General features: G+C 41.2%; 1 protein-coding gene across 2 annotated transcripts in view; it reads right to left on the bottom strand.

Annotated features, from left to right (window-relative positions):
• The window catches only part of TMEM164 (transmembrane protein 164), a 35,708-nt gene extending 19,979 nt beyond the window's left edge, over positions 1-15,729 (bottom strand). The window contains exons 1-4 of one of the 2 annotated variants that reach the window (XM_038122888.1): positions 15,589-15,729; positions 14,839-15,380; positions 3,020-3,123; positions 1,443-1,509 (exon numbers count right to left, since the gene is read on the bottom strand). In XM_038122888.1, coding sequence (XP_037978816.1) covers positions 1,443-1,509; positions 3,020-3,123; positions 14,839-15,204 — 537 coding nt within the window. In that variant the 5' untranslated portion in view covers positions 15,205-15,380; positions 15,589-15,729. The remainder of the gene's footprint in view (positions 1-1,442; positions 1,510-3,019; positions 3,124-14,838; positions 15,381-15,588) is intronic. The other variant, XM_038122889.1, reaches the window with a different exon arrangement.
• Positions 15,730-20,147: the final 4,418 nt, after the last annotated feature.

The following is a 20,147-nucleotide window of genomic DNA, read 5'->3' as shown; positions in this document are numbered from 1 at the left end:
GTTTGTTTGTTTGTTTTTTAAATTCCTACTAGATTTTAGGAGCCATTTCCTGTTTCAGGACAATGTTGGTGTTAAAACCACAGTGAGAGTTGTGGAGCAGAATGTGTGTCAGCCATGAGAGTCTGGATCAAGGCAGAGCTGTACATCACCCACATATCCTGTGCCAGAAGAAACACGGAAAAGTGAAAAGCCTGGCAAGCAGCTGTTAGGCCAAAAATATCCTAAGTTGTAGTTATTCCAAAAATATTTACTCTTGGACAGTATCTTTTGGCTACTCTGTTCCAAATTACAGGAACAATTTTATAAGTAGTCTGTATCTTTCTTGTTTAATCACCACTGCCCTAATATAAATGAGATCTGTGATAATGGCAGAGAAAACACAGGCTAATGATTTATTAAATACTTCAACATTTTTTCTTTCAAAGGTTACCCAGACCAATGTTGTCCTGCCTAAGGTTATATATACACTTAAAAACTAGATGGTTTTAAGTACAAAGCAAGAGTTTTCCTTATCAGGAAAAGAACACTTTTTTTATTGATTTGTTGCCTCTTCAACAGTACCAGGTTTTAATAAAATATAATTGCAAACTGCACATAAACATAAGTTTATACTTCATCTTATTTAGACAGTCAAGACTTGCAAGGAGATCGACCAACAAAATCTGAAATGGAGTCTGAAGCCCACAGCCATTTTGTTAATAATATTAATTCACTCTCTATGACAGACATAGTTTGCTTAAATATAAAATTCTCATATGTGTCTTAAAACAGATATTAAAATAGCTGCAACAACAGATTTTTTTCAGATAAATCATATGAAAAACATTAAAAGCATCTGTATGTGCATATACATATACGCCCCCTCTACATATGCATGGAGAGCAGCTCTTGAAATAATCCTCAGAAATACTTCATTCATCTCACACTCAAAATAGCTTTTTTTACCTTTAAATCTCAATGGGTTTAAGAATCTCACTAGGAACACCAACAGGCTAATTTTTTTTGTCCAGGAGACTGAAGTTTTACAGCAGATTTGAAAACTTGTATGGGAAAAAAAAAATCTGCTGGGAATGACAGCCAACAACAACATTTGGCATTTTCCAGGCCTGAGGAATCTTACAGAGTTTGAAAAGTCTGAAATTGAATTTTGACCACAGGCCACAAGGCTAACCTGTGAAAGCTTCTTTCAAAGCCATCAAGTTTTCCCTCCATTAGTGGCTAGAATGGAGCTAACACTCAACACAGCAGTGCTGTCTTCTCACACCAAGTTATAAACCCCCAAAAATCCAAGATTGCTATTTTGGCTCCACTGTAGTGACCAGGAGTCTACAGCCTGGTAAAATGAACTTTAAAAGGCCAAGCAAAGCAAACATCTGACATCTCTCCAAAGATAATCTTTTAGAAATAAATAAAAAGGAGAAGGAAACCCACAGTACACTCACCAGGCGTGTATTAACAACAGGAAACAGCAGTGCTAAGAGAGCCCCATTCAGCATATGCATCTGCAACCTTAGAAAAGAGATGAGATGTTATTTTCACACATGGAAATAAAATGCAATAATAATATTTCCATGTCTTTTATGTAGTATCTCTTCAATAAAAGATAGCAAGACACTTTAAAATGGTTTAGGCTTGAATTTGAATTAAGTCACTATTAAATGCAATAAAACTGGACAAAATCCTATCTTTAAATACACACTTAAATAACTTCCTAAAGTAGGACTGCTTTCTATAATGAGCTTTGGATTCCTAGAAAGCCTGGGCTGCCCATAATCCTGTTCATGATGCAAACTGCTAAATAGTTGGAATTCTGCTGTTCATTTGTCTTCCAGAGCTTAATATAGCATCTTTGATAAAGGGTTTTACTCCTCTTTGATGCTGTACATGAACAGCTTCAAAGTAAAGCTTTAAGAATTTGAAAGAAGTCCTTTAATTTATCAAAATGCAACAGCAAGCCCTAAGCAAAGCACAAGGCAGGAAAGCAGTATTATACACCATAATTTGTACAGCTTTCAGCCATCTTTTTTCTGAACTACTGTTGGATCACAGGAACAGAAAATTGGTACCAGAACTATTTCAGTCTATTTTACATTAGACACAAAGTAAAGAATAAACTGTCTCCCACCACTGTCTGTCAAACTCCTAGGGATTTAAAAGTAACTTGAGGGAGGAAAAAGTACTACAATTTAAAAACAGATTTTCAAATATAATTTATATGCTGTCAGAGTGTTAGAAAATAGGTATACCCATTCTGAAAAACAACAAATATTGTGGCCTCCACTTGACAACTGGTCTTTAGGAAAGATTTCCTGGACAGCAGACATACTTTTCACACTCTCCAAGACAGAGATGCTAATACAGAGTCTTTGTTCAGCATAATCCCTGCAGAAATAAGGAACAGCAGGGAAAAGCTGCAGAAAGACTGTCTAAGGCATTCCCCCAACATCATCTTTGCCTAGGCTAAGACAAGGAAGAGCAGAGTTTAATGCCATGGTGGCAGCTACAGCCAAGTACCAGTGCCCAGAAGTCCCTGACCCTGCCCTTAACACATTGGCTGCACCCTCAGCTGCACCCTGGGCTCTGCTGCTGCAGAAGTTAGTAACAATATGCAGTACTTAAGAAAAGACTGCACAGATCTGAGAAATACCCAACGAAACCAGAGAGAATTTGCTTTGCCTATTTAACTTTAGCTATCCACAATTTTGAAATCAGACCCAGACTGCCTGCACAGCTTCCAGCAAGGCCCAGTTACAATTTCTCCTGAGGATGGTAAAAGGGTTCAAGGCCCATGACACAAATTATAGCAGCTCATACATTAATCTGCATTAATCCACTGTTACTGAGCTAATTCCTGCTCATCAGCGAGGCCAAACCCACCAACACACAAGAAGCAAGGATAAGGGACCCAACACCCTGATTTAAGACCTGACCCTTTTCAAAGTGTCAATTTTCAATCCAACCAATATGGCTTTCCAACTTGATATTTCCCTTAGTATTTTATAAATTAAGCAGTGATTACCTTCTAAAATGCATTGTACGAGCAGACAGAAATACAGTAAGGAAGAGGTAATACCTGAAGAGAATCATTGCAGTCCGACATGGGGGACAGGCAAGAAGAAAAATCTGAAATGTTAGAAACAAATTTAAATTAATGGCAGCGACTTCTTTTAGAATCCATTTTTAAAGTCTTTCCTACTCAGTTCTGTATGTTACAAATAATTTCTTGCCAGAAGACGTGTTTTACAGCAGAGCTGGAAAAGACTTAAAGTCTTTAACAAATCAAAAGGTCTCCCACTACCTACATATAAAAAGATTTAAACAGCACTGAGGGTTCAGCCTGGGCCAGTGCCTACAAAACCAGTCAAATTATAGACAGTTATGAGCATTCTAAGAGGTCTCTCATGAACCAGACTACTGTATCACCAATGTTCTTCTACAGCAGCTCCCTCAGTTATGGTGAGGTCCTTTCTGTGCTAAACATCAGCATTTACAACATCACCACTGTCCTTCCCTTCACCAGCACCAAAACCTCACACAGTAACTTCATATTAACAAGTCTTGCTCTAGATATGAGGAGATTACTACATAAATATTCAGTAATTTTTTTTTATGTTGCCCACTACTGCAAAGAAGAAACTCTGGTTTACTGTTCAAAATTTCAGCAAAATATGGATCTCAGTTTTTACTGCTGTTCCTAAAATAAAGTCACAATAGCTTATTTCACTGACAACCAATAAAACAAATTATCACTGTCACCTGTTATATTTTCACCTTACAAATTAAAGAAGAACTAAAGAATTAGCCCAAAATAGGCAAAATTAGCTCTTTTGGATGGGAAAAATTAACTACAAAATATACATTGTCTGATAGGCTGGATTATGAGCATAGTTCTGACCACTGCCTTTCCCTTCCAATGCTCAAAAAAAAAGTTACAAAACACCTTCCACACAGGGATTAATATCTGTAAAAGACTGGAGGCTAATGGGTGCAAGAGAAAGAGGAAGTACAAAATCGTGCGTGGCATTGAGGAAATGCAAAGATAAGAAGTCCTAGATGGTGACAATACTGAGAGACAGGATGGCTGAGTCTCTCAGAAGCACAGGACCAGAAGATTCTACAACTGTTCTCAGGCAGTAAATTGCAGAGAATCTCATAACACTGGTTAATTCACAGAAGTTCACTTCAACCTTGAGGACCCAGATGAAAATGAAAAATCAGAAATTCTGTCACTCTACTTTGCAAGACCATAAGTACAACTATCCATTCCCTTGGGAAATGTTTCTGGCACGAAGAACTGCATGGCCAGCACTGCCTCGCACAAGCCCAGAGACAAAGGTCACACCACCACACATGATGGATCAGCAGGGCTGGAGAGTCTGGGGACTCCAGGGTCCAGCACAGCATTAATTAACTATTCCTTCCTTGAGGCAGGAGCTTAGGGCCACTGAACTCATGGCTGGTCTGAACTTATGCAGGACTGGGCTGCAAATCATTTCTGGCACCTCAAGTCAGAAATGTAGTGCATTGCATGTGCTGCAATTATCACACTCATTTGGAGATATTAGTGGGTTGGCCTTGTTTTTTAGATTATTATTAAAAAAGTTTTATTCAAAAAACCTAATTTACAGTTTGCATGTCTGGACTTCAGCAATGGGTAAGTGCACTACCCAAGGTGGAAAAAAGTGCACAAACCATCAAATATAGCTAGTTTCCTATTTTACATTTAATTGTACTGCTAGATTGAAACCAGTATAAAAGGAAAACACTTTTCTTGTTCTACCATTGCAATTTTTTAATCCAACAATCCCTCTACAATACATTTGTAGTCAGCTATTTCCTACAGTAGCTAAAATCTACAATACTAGAATGCTTGCAAGCATTTTTCCTTTGGATTATGAGCCATGACTTACCTAAAAACAGCTGATGAGAGGCTGTGGAACATGCTAGATTTACGTCTAGGAAAATTCTCAGAAGCTGACAAGGATATGTGTATAAAGATACATACATTATGTCACAGGTTCCAAAAGCTTTGAGACCATTTCCATAAGTTTTGTTAGCTGCAAATTTTCATTTGCCAAATATTTGCTAGTTTCTTTGATGTCAGCATGCCATTAGTTGTAGTAATCAACTTTTCAAAAATAAAAACTAGTAAAAATCTCAACAGCTGTTCTCCAAAGATATACAGTCTTTTACTCAAAAAGAGTTTAACAGCAATACTGTCTCTGAAGAAAAATACCTCTTCAAATATCTAGTAATTGAATGCTATTGCCCCACTCCAGGTGTTAAACAGGGAGACTCACTGATTTGTTTGTTTGGTCCTATGAGTTGGCTGCATCTCTGCTTTTCTGTCATTCCAGACCATTCCAAATCTCTACAAAATACTACATATAGGAGCTCCCCTCAAAAGCATTTTAATTTTGACACTAATTTTCAGTCAGTACACTGAGGCAGAGTGCAGTCAAAACTTGTCATGAAAGACTTTTCTTCTGCCAGTCCTAGCCCTGCTGAGACAGAAACACTCATTACAAAGATCACCTTGTTTGATCCAAAACCTACAGGGATAGAAGACAATTCAAAAGGCATCAGAGAAGAACAGAGCGAGTCACACGATTCCAAGCATTCCAGATGTAACATCACAGTAGCCCTGGTGGGATCAAGATCAATGGGAACACTTAGGGATGCCTGAGTAGTTACTGGCAGAAGACAGCTGAGCACACTGCCCCTAAAATCCCTGCACCTGTAGCACGTACTTCATTTACCTTTAGAACAGCAGCTTGTCTCTCCCTCAGCAGCCTGTTTGATTTAGTAGCTCCTGGAAACACATTTAGTAGCAGACTGGAAACACATCCTTCTTTCTCAAACATTTCAGTCGTGATTACTTAACCAGATCTTAAACTGATTGGTTTATTGTACTATTTCAAAATGAAAACTTGAAAGGTTATATTTTAATTTCTACTGGCAATATTCAGAAAAAAAAAATTCATGAAAAATTCATGAAAACGGGATTAATCCAAAACCGAAATGAATTTCAAACTAAAAGGAAAAAAAGGGATAGAGATAGGCTTTAACAAATCTGCATTGAAATAAAATTTTCACTCTGTTAGGTCGATCAAAGTACTCTCCAGAGCAGGAGAGATTAAAAGGTCTGTTTAAAAGGCTAAGATATAGTGAAGTACACTTACCTCAAGGTGGTAAGTTTAAGTGTACTTTACTGTACTTGTGAAAATCATCCATCTTCCCTCACAATAAGGCAAGGAAGATCCAAGCAGATGGGCAATTTAAAAGATGTAAAAGATTTTGTCAATCAACTCTAAAATTTATTTTAAAGTAAGTTCAAAACAATCATTCTGTCATTTATCAGAAAGCAATAATTTAACATCTCCAGCATGCAGCTTTGAGTCAGCATTTCTTTCTGTACAAACTATCAAGTCAGCATAGAACAGTTATCACTTAAAAACCATCACTTGCCTTCTAAAAAGGAGTTTAAATAAAAAATAAAAATCATATCTGTGTTTTGACAAGTTCAGACCGCTAAAACTGGAAAAAAAAAGACACCAAAACATGTTACATTCTAATTGCTAAATAGGAGCATGTTGAATGTATTTCATATTTTAGCATAAAAATCACTGCTGCCTCGCTGCAGCTGTCAGACAGGTTCAGGGATTAGTGTGTCCTATGTTAATCTAGTGCTAAGGATACTCATGATTCAAAGCAAAACTGCTGACAGAGCATTAAGAAATACTACAATAAAAGTAGTTTCTGTGTTACATAAACCAGACTGTGGAACACAACAAGCTGCCTGTCCCAGGTTCCACCCCCCAGCTTCCCAGCTGTACCCAGGGATGGAAGATGTGTAGCAAGCTGAACAGCTTCCATCCTCTACACTCTAATGTATTGTACATGATCCACATCCATTGGGACATTCTAGGTTAGTCTCCCCTTCCACAGGCTTAGTCTGTTTAATCAGCAAACCCATATTCACCTTCTTCCCTTTTAGAGTCTTAGGTGAAAGATTTCTAGAGTTCTCATAGTTCAAGATTAATTATTAACACATGACTCAGGCCTTTATGAGTGCATTAGCTATCACACCTTAGGAATTAGTATTTCAGAGGTCATTGAAGTTACTTTTCCTTTTTCTCTAACTACTATCTGCACCAGCCCTTCACCAGTGGTGGGTTACTTCATTCCCCATTCTTAAATCAGCGCTTAAACAAAACCTGACAATTAAAAACATATCTAAGATAAAAGAACAAAGAGGCTGAATTTAAAAAAAAATTCTAATTCCAATTTCTTAAGAAAATTTTAACTTGCATTCCCTCTGTCAGTGACACAAGAGTTCACAAGAAGATTCTCTCATGCATATTCACTTTTGTTAGTTTTCCCCCCGAGAAGGATGTTTTGTACTGGTTTTCTACAAAAGCAAAATCATTATAGAAAAGCCCTGCTCTGTCACCAACACCTTTTCTTGTCTCAGTTCGAAATTCTTCATTTTGTAGGATTTTACAATAGAAATTTTTAGCCTTTAAAAACACAAGACAGTAAGTAACTAATAGCCTTACTACAGCCAGCTCCTACCAATGAAATAGTAACACAATCCATAAAAAGCTACAGCATACAACACTGCATTCCTGATGATTTAAGTTGGCATTTCACTAACCAACGAAGTGTTACAATACAAACCATTACATTTGCTTGACACTAATTACTTGGCCATCTGAATAAACAAACGCTCACCACCTCAATGCAAAGCCTGAGGAAGTGCCACCAGAAACATGAGTCCCATTACACTCTGCAGGTTTCAAACCCGTGGCTCAGGACTTGTTCCTGGAGAACACGGACATGGTTCAAACTGCTGCAGGGGATGTGGCTGGTGTACAGTAAAACTCAACAGCTGGGACTGGCACTGTCAACATTGACAGCAGGGCAAGGAGACAGCAAACAAGGGCTTCTGAGACTGCAAATCATGAGATGAAACACATCCCAGGCCCTGGAATTTATAAGGTGTCCAGTGTGGTTACTGCTGCTGTTTTCATTCACCACTCCACTGAATTCCTACTAGATGTAGGATTTCTGTTTTGCCCGTTTCATGCAGCTATTCCTGAAACATCAGTTTAAGTTACCAGCAAACAACCTACATGCAATGGTGTGTGAAACTGCCAAATAGGACTAAAAAAATCCATCCTAAAATTATATTGCAGCCAACAGCAATACATCATAACACTGGACAGTACACTGAAAGGTCTGTTCTGGAAAAAAAATCTAAACAGAAGAAAAAAGAAACAAAAAGAGACCTTTATCTCCCTAATATCGTGCTCCAACTACACACGTCACACTTGGAATGATATTTGCTTTAAATCTGTGATGATCTCATCAAAACAAACCAATATCTGGTTACCTAATCATTCATCTAGTGGCCTTTAGATGATAACACTCAGTGTAAATATTTGGGGTCAGAGAAAGCTAAACTTTTTCATCCGATCATGCAGTTCCTACTCCTGCTTAGAGAGCAAGATATCCATTGTCAACTCCCCACTTTTTATGTTCTTTTCTCCTAAGAACATTCAGAATACAGGAGAGAATTAGCTAAGAATGCATTACAGCCTGAAGCACATCAGTACTTCCAAATTCTAGCAACTTCAAAACAAAGGCTTAACTAAGAGCTTTAGACTCCAATTCCTGAACTAGAACATTCACCAGCACCATGACGTGTTCCTGTGGTCCCTGTCACCTGGACTAAAGCTTAGGATAAAGCATCACTGGCCAAATCTTGTTTAAATTAAAAAGGGGGTCCATAATCTCTCCAAACAAAGAAAACTGAATCACAGCCTTAGGACGCATTTGCTATCCTCTTTATTTTTTACTCTTATTTCTGACTAAGAAACCCTGCCTTGCCTCATATTAATATTTTCCCATTTCTCTGCTATATGCTGGGATTGACCAAAAGTAAACACAATGGTGAAACAAAGTATATACAGTTTAAAGCCATCACAGAAAAGCTTTTCCCCAGTCGTAGATGTAATTATTACAATAATTCCTGTATGAGTAAAAGCCTCTAACCTCCAGTTGATTGTGTTTTTCAAACATAACAAAATCATTGCTTAAAAACAAGACAAATAAAACAAATAAAGACAAAAGTAACAATTAAGAAAAAAACTGTCAGTTCTGGGAACCAAGGACAGATTAAGCTACCCAAGCGTGTCCCGGTGCTCTGAAGGCCAGACCAATGGTTCTGTAGCACTGCAGACAGGGGATAAAGGAACTGATGGACTGTCCCCTGAGCTGTCACTCCCTGTGTCCCTGAGGCTGCTATCATCTTCCTGGAAGGAAAATGCACTCCTTGGCAAGAAATGAGGCTTGCCACCAAGAAACACCTGTCAGTGCTTTCAGTGCTTTAATTCTTCTTCATCTGCCCTTTTTCACCACACACCGCATGAATTTCCTCTCTAGCCATCAGCTGTAAGGAAAAGCATCACAAGTTAACTTGCAGCTGTAAAAAAGAGACTTATGTTCAAAAGAAAGTCTATGTTCATAGACTTACACTTTGAAATTTCGTAAGAAATTTTGTCCCTTTAATTTTAATTCAAGGTTTTGAAAAGCCAGAATATAAAATAATATATACAATTTAACTGATTCTTCCAAATACTACAAAGCACATAGGAACCATGTATGCAAAGTAAAAGAAAAAAAAAGGGAGGAAGAAATTAATTGGATATATTTTGGTACATATTCCCAAAATGACGCAGAACTCAGTCAAGCTATGTTTATTATGTAAGTTCTGAAAACAGCCCATTGTTTCAAAAAACAGTAACCTCTTTTGCAGAGGACAGAAAGGATCCAGGTCTCTAAAGAAGCCAGAACTGAAAATAATGAACACAGAATTCAGTATTCACTGAGATGCAGATGCACTTAGCACTCACTTTATTTATGCAAACATCAGACCAAAATCACCAGGTGAAACGTGAAACCTATCCTTCTTTCCACCTACTGCTTCACTTCTACTTTTCTTTGCCTAAAAAGATCACCAAAGCAATAACCCAGCAAAACAGGTGTTTTCTACAAACACACTTTTCCTTATTCCAAACAAACGTCAGTCCTTAACTGGCTGAAGTGGAATAATTCAGTGAAGAACTGGAAGATAATTACAATAACTGACCAGATGAAATTTACCACTGAGAAATTATTTTTGCAAAACTCTTTCTAGAATAAAATAGAATTACCAAATTTTAATGGTATTAAAGCACCATTCTGGAAGAAGGCCTAGATATACTAAAGTCAAGTTCAAAATCCACAACAGTTTACAAGAACAACTGGCTGTACCTATCATTTTAGGATTAGACTACAGTCATGTTTCTGCCACTTCCTTAAGGTGTCAAAAAAACCAATAAAATAATTCAATAAAATTATACGCATTATATTTTAATTTCTACAGACTGGTCAGTCATAACCTTCTGTTTTTAATACTGAAGATCCTTTAATAATCACATAATCAAGTTGGAAAGGACCTTTTGAGATTACCTCACCCTACCAGTGTTACCTACAACCTCTGCTTTAGATGGCTTTTTCCTTACTTTTTTCTTTTTTTGGCTACAAGTTCCTCTTTTGCAATACAGACTAATTTTAGCTCTGGCTCCTGTCTACACCTAATCTTAATTGCCTGTTAACTCCACATGGGTGTCTTCAGGACATCAGGAGACACCTGGGTTTACTCATTTGCATTAAGTTACCTTGATTGTGACTAGCAGGTTACATATTCTGTGTGTCAAATTACAAACCGGGGGTACAGGAACAAATAATGGAGAACAAATTTTTGGTATAAATTCTAACTCTTCCTCCACTAAAGGTGAAACAAAGAACTGCTACGTGAACACATGGGTTTTGGCTGAAAAGTAACATATTAGGTTACAATGTAAGATGTAACCAAAAGTACATATTCTATTACCAGCTGTTAAAACCAGGTGGGGCAGTGTTCTTCATCCTCTTCACCACCCATCCTCCCTCCAGGGATATCTTCTGTAATGGGCCAGTGGGTCTCACTGCATGACTGATAAAGTCACATCATCCCAGTGTGAGATGCTCCACCTGGGGGAGGAGCCAAGCATTCCTACCTGGATAGAACCTGACATTTGGAACACCACAGGTAGCCTTTTCCCACTGGATTCCCAGAGGAATCCCATCTACACCACCACTGGACCCTCAGAGGAAAATCACACCCTTCTACAGCATCACTGCTTCCACAGAACCACAGCTGTCACTCCAGGAGGGCTGCAGCCACCACTAATCAGACACAGGGTGTCAGGCTGTATCCCGACTCTCTCAGTGTTTTTGTACTACTGCATTTATTTTAATTTTCCTATTAAATTGTAGTTCTGACTTGGGATCTCTCACTGGTTTACTTTCAAAGTAGTACAAGTGAAAAAAAAATCAAGTTTAAAGAATACAGAATAGATAAAGAAAATTGGTTAGAAATCATTTGGTTTGACATTGCAAAGAGTGAAATTTTCCTTTCACCTCACTAAACCAATGCTCATAGACAGGGACACAACACTTGTGTGCATGCTTCTCAACAAGCACACTCTGGCTGCTGCTCAAGGTCTCCTTCACAAAGCTTGTAAAGAAATCAACAGTGCTGTGTTGGCTCTCGAGGGAATCTTCCCTCTCACACAGCTCAATCAGAAACTTTAAACATTTCCTTCACATAGCCAATTTCAACACCACAATGATGTCCCCTAAAATACTAGAAAGGATTAATGTTTTGAAAATATAACACCTGGCTCCTTAAATATATTCTGATTTTTGTTTCCTGCTATGGAAAGGCAAATACGTTTTGAACAGCCTAGAGATTTAATGTTTCCCTTTTATGTCAGGCCTGCAGCAGCACCAGTCCAATCATATTGCCAATCCTAAAAGGAGAGTGGTCTGTGGCTTGTTTTTGTATTCTTTTTTAATAGAGGTATTAAAATAATTTTCACAAAGACCATTTTTTATGTAAAGGAAGAGTTCAGTATGAATTCCTTCACAGACTTCTCCCCTTGCTGCACCACACACAAACTAAACACCACCATGCTGGACAAACAATCCCCAGCTTCATCCCACAGCTGGCAGAGAAACCACACCAATTTCCATTCACCTTTGTTACAAATCTATATAATTTTTTAGGACTTAAAGGATTTCTCTCTCGATGCTGCATGAGTGACACTGGTGAAGAAATACCCTTCTTCCTCCAAAAGCTAAGCAAGAAGCCAAAACCCAGAACAGGAAACGAGTGCCACACCTTCTAGTAATTCAATCAGATGACAGGATGGCAACAAATTCTGGGAAGCTGGTTAGCCATGAGACCTGTTGAGGCAGCCAAATACATTCACTTGATCAACACTTCATCCTTGCAATGACACATCTAAACTAGTTCTTTCCACTTAGGAAAAGATTTGAGCACAGGTTGGCATGATTGGCAAAAATCAGACCCCTGGTCAGAACAGACCCATTTCTAAAACTCAGTAGCCATTGTATGACACAGTTTTGTCTGCCCAAATGCACACATACCTAACTTCCCTTTTACTTTGATCTCATTTCAGTCTTAGGTCCTTTAAGAGCAGGAATTTTGCTTTTATGCAGGGAAAATCTGAAGCATAATTTTCAGTTTCAAATATTTTTGGCTCAGAGCCCAGAGTGTTTGCTGCTGAGGTGAAACAGTCTCAGCTGAAGAAAATGAAAACAGAGTGAAAGAAGAGACCTTTATCAACAGCTACTGTTGGCTTCCCTTTGAAGTGATCTTGATTGTTGTAGCATGTTTCATCTCTTCACCTTCTACTTTGTTCATACTATTATTTAGACGCAGCAGGATTATGTACACACTACTGCAAGAAGAGAAGGACAAATTATATTTTCATATATTTCATCTTACAAATCTGTTGCCCTCAGCAAATTCAGGCTAGGAAAACAATGTTTTCCAACTGTGCATTACTTGCCTGCTGGTGGAGGTCATTGACTATCTTTGGATCTAACTTTTCTTTGTCTGCTGAAAGCCATTGGTTTTGCCATTATTTTTTCTTTCTCTACATTAAGCCTAGGCCTATTCCTAATACATCTTTTTGAGGATGAAATGGCATGATTTTTATATTTTGCCCATAGGCTCACATTCTCAATTTCACAAATGCTGGAACACCGTTTCTAGTGAGTAATTAGCATAGGATTATTTGTAAAACTTCACAATTAGTCAAAAAGAGATTCAGAAATGGCAATGCCTGACTACAGAGCTTAACTCTCAACAGATTCCATCTCTCTTTCAGGAGGCACTATTGAAAGAGGTGAACAGAAGTAGCTGTCCCAGGTCCGTGTAAGCATTCAGCTGAATAGTTATCATTAACATCATAACATAAAGACAACTAAACTCTCAAATCCTGCTGTTAATATATCCTCACCTCTTTTCCAGAGAATTAATAGGAAAATTTTCCAGTTATCACTGAGTGCTGCCTAGAAAGGGAATGTGGCAATATTAATTTATTTTAAATATTTCTACATAGTCCTTGCATACCTTCACCCCAATACTGACTGACTGATTTCACAACAATCCTTATCACTTCACAGGAAGGAAGTGTCCTACGCTGTAAATGACTGAGCAAACACTGCATCACAGCCTAGGAATTTACATAACCTACCAATTATTTCTGGAACTGTAAGTTAATTGCTGTAAAGGTCTTGAATATTGCTGTATCAGCTTGTTTCGCCCCTGCCCTTGAAATAAAACCCATCTCTCAAACCACCAGAACAACCAGAAAAGATATTTCCCTGCCTTTTAGGAAATGCTCTCCAGGTGTGAATCCAACAACTGGCTAGATCTGATTCTGCCCAGATCACCTCACATACTGCAATAGGAGACCAGAATGGCATTGATCTGATTTTCATCCATTATTGATCTTAGACAGACATTGCTATCATGGCACCTTTTATGAAAGCCTTTTTGACATTCTTTGCTTAATTCTTGACCTTGAATTTTTTAAGCTATTCAGTGCTGAGGGTGCAAAATCAGCAAAATAACAATATTTTTGATGTCTCCAACACTCCTTAACAAGCTCAACGAAACTGATAGTTAAGTACATGCACACAACTATTACAAACACAGCTTATAAGCTTTAGATAGCCCAGTTCAGTAACAGTTTGTCTACGTATCCATTATTTTGAAATCTACACAAACTGCACATTATTACACATCAACAACCACACCACAAGTTATAAAAGGAAATGGTTTATCCACACATACTAGGCCACATCAGTTTGTTCACCTCACATAAGAGAAACAGGTAACACCTGTTTCTTCACTGTTCAGCCTCTAAAATTAGAAAGGTAAACCTACAGTGTCTGCACAATGAGTAATTTGTTTCTCCAACACCTTCACAAAATACAATCACACCCCTAGAAGGCACTTACTTGAAAAAGCTGCATGTGAATTACATAGCTCTTTTTGCATTTAATCTTGTTTGCATGAAATTTGGTGCAAATTTTAGCAATGCTGTCAGTGAGAGCAGCACCTTCTATTCTTGAAGCAAGGATCAGGTGAAGGCAAGTGATGAGAAAGCCTTAATTATTTACACTTTCGACCAGAGATCTGGACATTAGTTATAGCTGCAATTTCACCTTTTCATCTGACTTGGGTTTTTTGATAGATTTTGATTCAACTGACCCAAAACCTATGTTTTAAAATATTTATACCATTCTTGGCATTTGTATTTTTGCTTGGCACTTTTGGTCCACAAACCAACTGTGGGGGAAGAAAATACTGTTTTGCAAGTACATCACAAAAGCAAACTTCCAGGTGACCCTGGAAGGGGTCACAAGCCTTACCTGCATCATGGTGACCACGTGGCAGGGATTCAGGAGGTAAATGACAGTCCTGGTGGCAAACTTGAACCCCACCTCCAGCCCAAAGATGAGGCAGAGCAGCACCAGCAGCACGTTCTTGCCCAGGCTCTCCTGCTTAGTCTGGGGCTGCTGCAACAGATTCTCCAGCTCCTGGACATGCTGCTGCCTGAGCTTCCACAGGGACACGAGGATCTCCACGGTGCCCACGCTGAGGAAGACCAAACTCTCCAGCAAGCGCTGCTGGCCGGAGAGAAAGGCGGCGCATTCCGGCCCTCCATTGCCGGCAAAGCTGGGGTCCACCCCGCCGTACATCCAGTCCAGGAGGTTGTGGAGGCTGTAGCGAGACATGGCGGGGACCTCTTCCCCAGGAACAGGTAGGAGCAAGACGGAATCAAAGCCAAGACGCTGGCGGGCTGACGAAGCACGAAACGCTCCCGCTGCAGCCCTTCCTCGCCAGGCTCCGTGAGAAGCGGGCAGCTCTCCCCTTCCCTTCCGCTGCCCGGAGGAGTCCCGCACGCAGCAGCCTGAGGGGAGGCAGAGGCCGCAGCTGCACGGAGCCTGCCAGCTCCAGACCCCCACCCCGGGACCCCTCCTCTCCCCGCCCGGCTCTGCCGCCCACCGCTCGCCCTTTCTCCCCGTCCCGATCTGCCCTTACCCGCGGCCAGCGCCGTACCCGGCCCCTCAGCCCGCCCCGCTGTCCCTCCGCGGCCCCCGCATCCGCGGGCGCGGTACCTCCGCGGGCGGGCGGGTGTCAGGGAGCGGCAGGCCCGGCGCCCCCGGCCATGGCGCCGGCCCCGGCGAGGGACGGGAAAGAGGAAGCACCGCTACGCTCAGCGGCAGCGCCGGCACGGCGGAGACTCCGGGCCCGAGCGGGCGGGCCGCTCCCCGCGGCTGGCCCGGCCCTTGCCCGCCGCCGCAGCATCACCCCACCGACGTGCCTGACTCACGCCGAAAAATGGACGAGTCCCCCGAATTGGCTGCGCCCGGCCGCCCGCTCCTCCCTCCTGCCTGGCTGCGCCCGCCTCCCTCCGCTCCCCACCGCCTCCCCTCGCCGCCGCGGCTCCCTCGGCGGGCGCGCTCCCCGTGCCCGGCTCCCTCCCGCCCGCTGCCGCTGCTTTCGCCCGGCCGCCCCTCTTCCTCCTCCTCTTCCTCCTCCTCCCCCCCGCGGCTGCCCGCGGTTCGCCCCCTCAGTGCCGCGGGCCGGGAGGGCGGCAAGGAGCGGGCGCAGCTCTGCACGCCTGTCAGCGCGGTCCTGTTCGCCGACCCGAGCGGCAGCGACCTTAACTCGATAAACGAGTTTTTCAAGTGCCATTGCAGCAGATATAGGTAGGTCGGCCGAGGAAGGACAAACCCGAGCGGGGCTCCAGCTCAGCTCCGGTCTGGACATGGGCAGGTGCCCGCAGCCGGGTGTGCCCAGTGCCGCACACAGGTGCCCGCAGCCGGGTGTGCCCAGTGCCTTGCACACAGGTGCCCGCAGCCAGGTGTGCCCAGTGCCGCACACAGGTGCCCGCAGCCAGGTGTGCCCAGTGCCTTGCACACAGGTGCCCGCAGCCGGGTGTGCCCAGTGCCTTGCACACAGGTGCCCGCAGCCGGGTGTGCCCAGTGCCTTGCACACAGGTGCCCGCAGCCGGGTGTGCCCAGTGCCTTGCACACAGGTGCCCGCAGCCAGGTGTGCCCAGTGCCTTGCACAGAGCGCAGACCCCGTTTGCCTTTGTGCTTAGACGGTTTACTGCTGTGTGTGCCCTGTGCAGCCGAGCACGCGTTTGGTTCCCGGTTTGTGGCATTGTGAAGAGGTTGTATTGCAAGTATGTAACTCTGTCTGAAAGGCAAAGGTCTGTGGAGATCCCGGGAGAGTAGCAGGTTAAGGGGATATTTTCAATGCAATCAGAGCCAGGTCATCCTCTGAGAGCTGCCTCCTACAGATTTTATTTCACATGAGCTGCATGCAGCACATCACTCTCCCCATCCTGATTATTTCCGGGCTTTCCTTCTCCACAGGAGAAGGACAGCATTAGGACAGCACCATCACTGGCCAAATTGTTGAGCCTGATAAATTGAAAATAAAATCTTAGTTCCACAAATACGTTTGAAAAGACCAGTTAGATCTCAATACTGGCTGAGTCAAGGTGATTTCTATATAGACACAGCAGCAGCAATACCTGGTCTGTAAAGCTGGAGGCTGTATGTCACTGCCACTGCTGTGGAAAATATTACTCCCTTTTGGGGTCCAAAATCTTCAAGGATTCCTTTCCACAATTTGAGCTTAATAAGAATTCTATAAAATGCTGTTTTTTTCAGTCACTTGCTGATTGATTAAAACACCTATTGTTGATCTAAACCTGCAGCACAATGTTCCTGTAAATTCCAGCCCCATTAATCAGACACACACGTACCTGCAACACACCCAGGCTGCACTACCCTGCTTCACAGCCTGAATCCTCAAAACAAGCAGTTCAGCACTAACACAAATATTTGGCAGTTTTCTTCCTCTATTTCTAATCTGTAGGATTACTGTTCAAAAATATATTCTCTTTCTAAAACACAGGATTATTGCTCACAAAGCACAGAGTATTGTCTCTTAGGGATCTACCAATGAACAACCTGGGACAGACCTGTCCTTTGCACTCCCTCAGTCACGTACAAGAGGACAGCTACTGCTGCTGGAAGCAATCCCAGGCAGTTTTATACCTTGTCTCTGCATTTCAGTCTCCCACCTTTGGCAGTGACTGGGGTCTGGGTCTCTGACTTCTTTCTTGAGCTTATCTTTGGTGAAGTGAAAACCCCTTCCCATTAGAGCAGCACTGCATTGTCAGGTGCTGGTATTTCAGATGCAGTGATTTCTTTAGAATATGACTAGCTTCAAGAATATGAGGGCTGGGTTGGGTGGTTTGGGGTTGCTGTGTTTTTTTCAGAGATTGCCAGTGAAGCATAACTGGCTGAAAACTTGAAAGTGGGCAGCATTTTGCTCACAAAAACAGAGTGTTTGCAAAATAACAGCTTGTTGTCCATTGAAGAGGAAGGAAAGAACACAGCTAAATGAAGACAGAAGTCATGAAAGCTAAATATTTAAGCAATCAATAGTTAAGATCTCATAGGAAGAAAGTTTAAAGAAAGGAGTTAAGAAAAGGAATGATGCTTTAGGAAATAATTCAAAGGGCCATTTATCCCAATTGTGAGTAGAACAGAAATAGCAGTAGGCTTAGCTTGGCTACATCATGAGGTCTCTATTGATCTTAAGCACATGAAGAAAATACAAAGGAAGATGGGTCAAATCACTAAGAATAAGAAAGAAATACTGAAAAAGGTACTGCAAAACCATTGAACTGTCAAGAGCTACCAGATAAAAGCTGCTCTTTACATATATTTGTACTAAGAAGGATATAGAGAAATTATTAACCCCCTACTCAACAGAGAAAAAAATCTATCAACAAATTATGAAGACAGCTGAAGGAAGGGATTGGTGTCTCTGTTGTATTAGACTTACAAAAAAGACCATGCACAAGCAGATAGTTGGGACTGGTGATGCTGAGAACAAAATTACCTCAGCCTAGAGTAGGTAAAGAACAGATAAGGAGCACTCAGATGAACCAAGTTTTTTGAGTCTAGTGAATGTGAAAGACAGTTGAAGAATTAAGAAGGTAAATGAGATGCTGGAAAAACCGAACAGGCAACTGTACATTGTTGTTATCAGAGGGGGGATGGAGCCAGAGAAATACAGCTCAATTTGAGTGTAACTAACTTAAATTCATTAAAAAATCCTTGGACAAATAAACCTCACAAACTATTATTAGCACCTAGATGATAACCAGAGAAAAATTGCAGTCAGCATGGATCTGTCAAAAATAAATCACACCAGATAACTTGATTTTTTTCCTCCAATAGGGAACAGGCCTTATGGATATCAAGAGCCTGTTGTCAGCTTGATTATGTTTATGACACTTACGTGACATTTTCTTTAAAAAGTTAAAGAAATACAGTCTGGGTAAATGTATTATGAGGCCTGTACAAAACTTCCTGCATAGCAAGGAGTAGTTCACAGCAAGAAATAATCCACTCATGAAAGGAAAGGATATATTGATGGTTTTTTAGAGCCTGTCTTCAGTCTGGATGTCTATGTTATTGATATTAGAAATTTAAATAACGGAACAGAGAAAATTCTTATTAATTTTGCAGGTGATGCAAAGCTGGGGGGAGGACACACAATTACATTTCAAAACATTTTTGACAATTCAGGAAACATTTAAAATAAATAATAAAGATGTTCAGTAAGATCAAGCAGAATCATAGTTCAGCACATTATACTGGTATAAATCACCTCTGCCTTTCCTCCTCCCCTTGCTACTCATTTTCTGCCTTACTGTCTTATGCCAGCATTAATTTTTCTGGGGCTCTGGTTGACTGTATGAGGAAGGTGATTAACTTTACAACTATAATTCCAGAGTTGGGTGTAACCTGGAGCACTTTGCTGATCTATATGATCCTACTTTAGGTTGTGGCAATGGATAAGGTGACCTGCTGATTTCTTGTCTTGCTGTGATATTCCACTCATTAGAAAGAAGGAACATGGTTGGTATAAAATTGAATATCTTGGTACAACTGGTACTTCTTTGCAACAACACAATATGGATCATTCATGTTCAGACTGTGATCCAAAATAAATCCAAAATATCTGCTTCTCTGATCTCAGTCTGCTGGATGGCTTATGCACAGTTCATTCCTTCCCTCTGAGTTTCTTCAGCTTCTTGGAAAAGCACCCTGAAATCTGTGAATAACAATTCAGTATTATTGACTGAACACTAAGTCGTTGCTATTTTCTCTTTATTAACCATTTCTTCTCATCCTTTCCCTAAGTAAGTTAGGATCTTACTATGATCCACTGTAAACATATGTATCTCCTATGTCAATAGAAATGGTTCTCTAAAAGCAATAAATTCCTGCAACTAAAATGTTTGCACGAGAGCCTGAGGCTTGTTCTTGGATCTGGCATGAGATTTATTTTTCTGTCAGTGGCTTCTTTAAATATAAAAATGGTGAAATCTCATGTTAATCCATGAAGAAATGCCAGGTCTGGGCATATCAGGAGCCCCGACCAGCCAAGCCCCAGTCCTCTCCCAGGCTGGGCTTTAGGCACCATGTTCTCAGCTCTGCCCTTGGCTGTTCCTGACTTGTTGAGTGGGCTGCCTGGCCTCACCCTGCACCTGGATGTCTCCCTCATTTTCTTAATGCTTGCTGGGCTCTTACAGCCCCTGCCCCCATTCCAGCCCTGTTCTCCTGGCCTGGCTGGATGCCCT

Source organism: Motacilla alba, chromosome 4A (genome assembly GCF_015832195.1).
Source record: "Motacilla alba alba isolate MOTALB_02 chromosome 4A, Motacilla_alba_V1.0_pri, whole genome shotgun sequence".
NCBI classification, from domain to species: domain Eukaryota; kingdom Metazoa; phylum Chordata; class Aves; order Passeriformes; family Motacillidae; genus Motacilla; species Motacilla alba.
The sequence above is the reverse complement of the archived record's forward strand: the minus strand, read 5'-3'. Positions and strand labels throughout refer to the sequence as shown.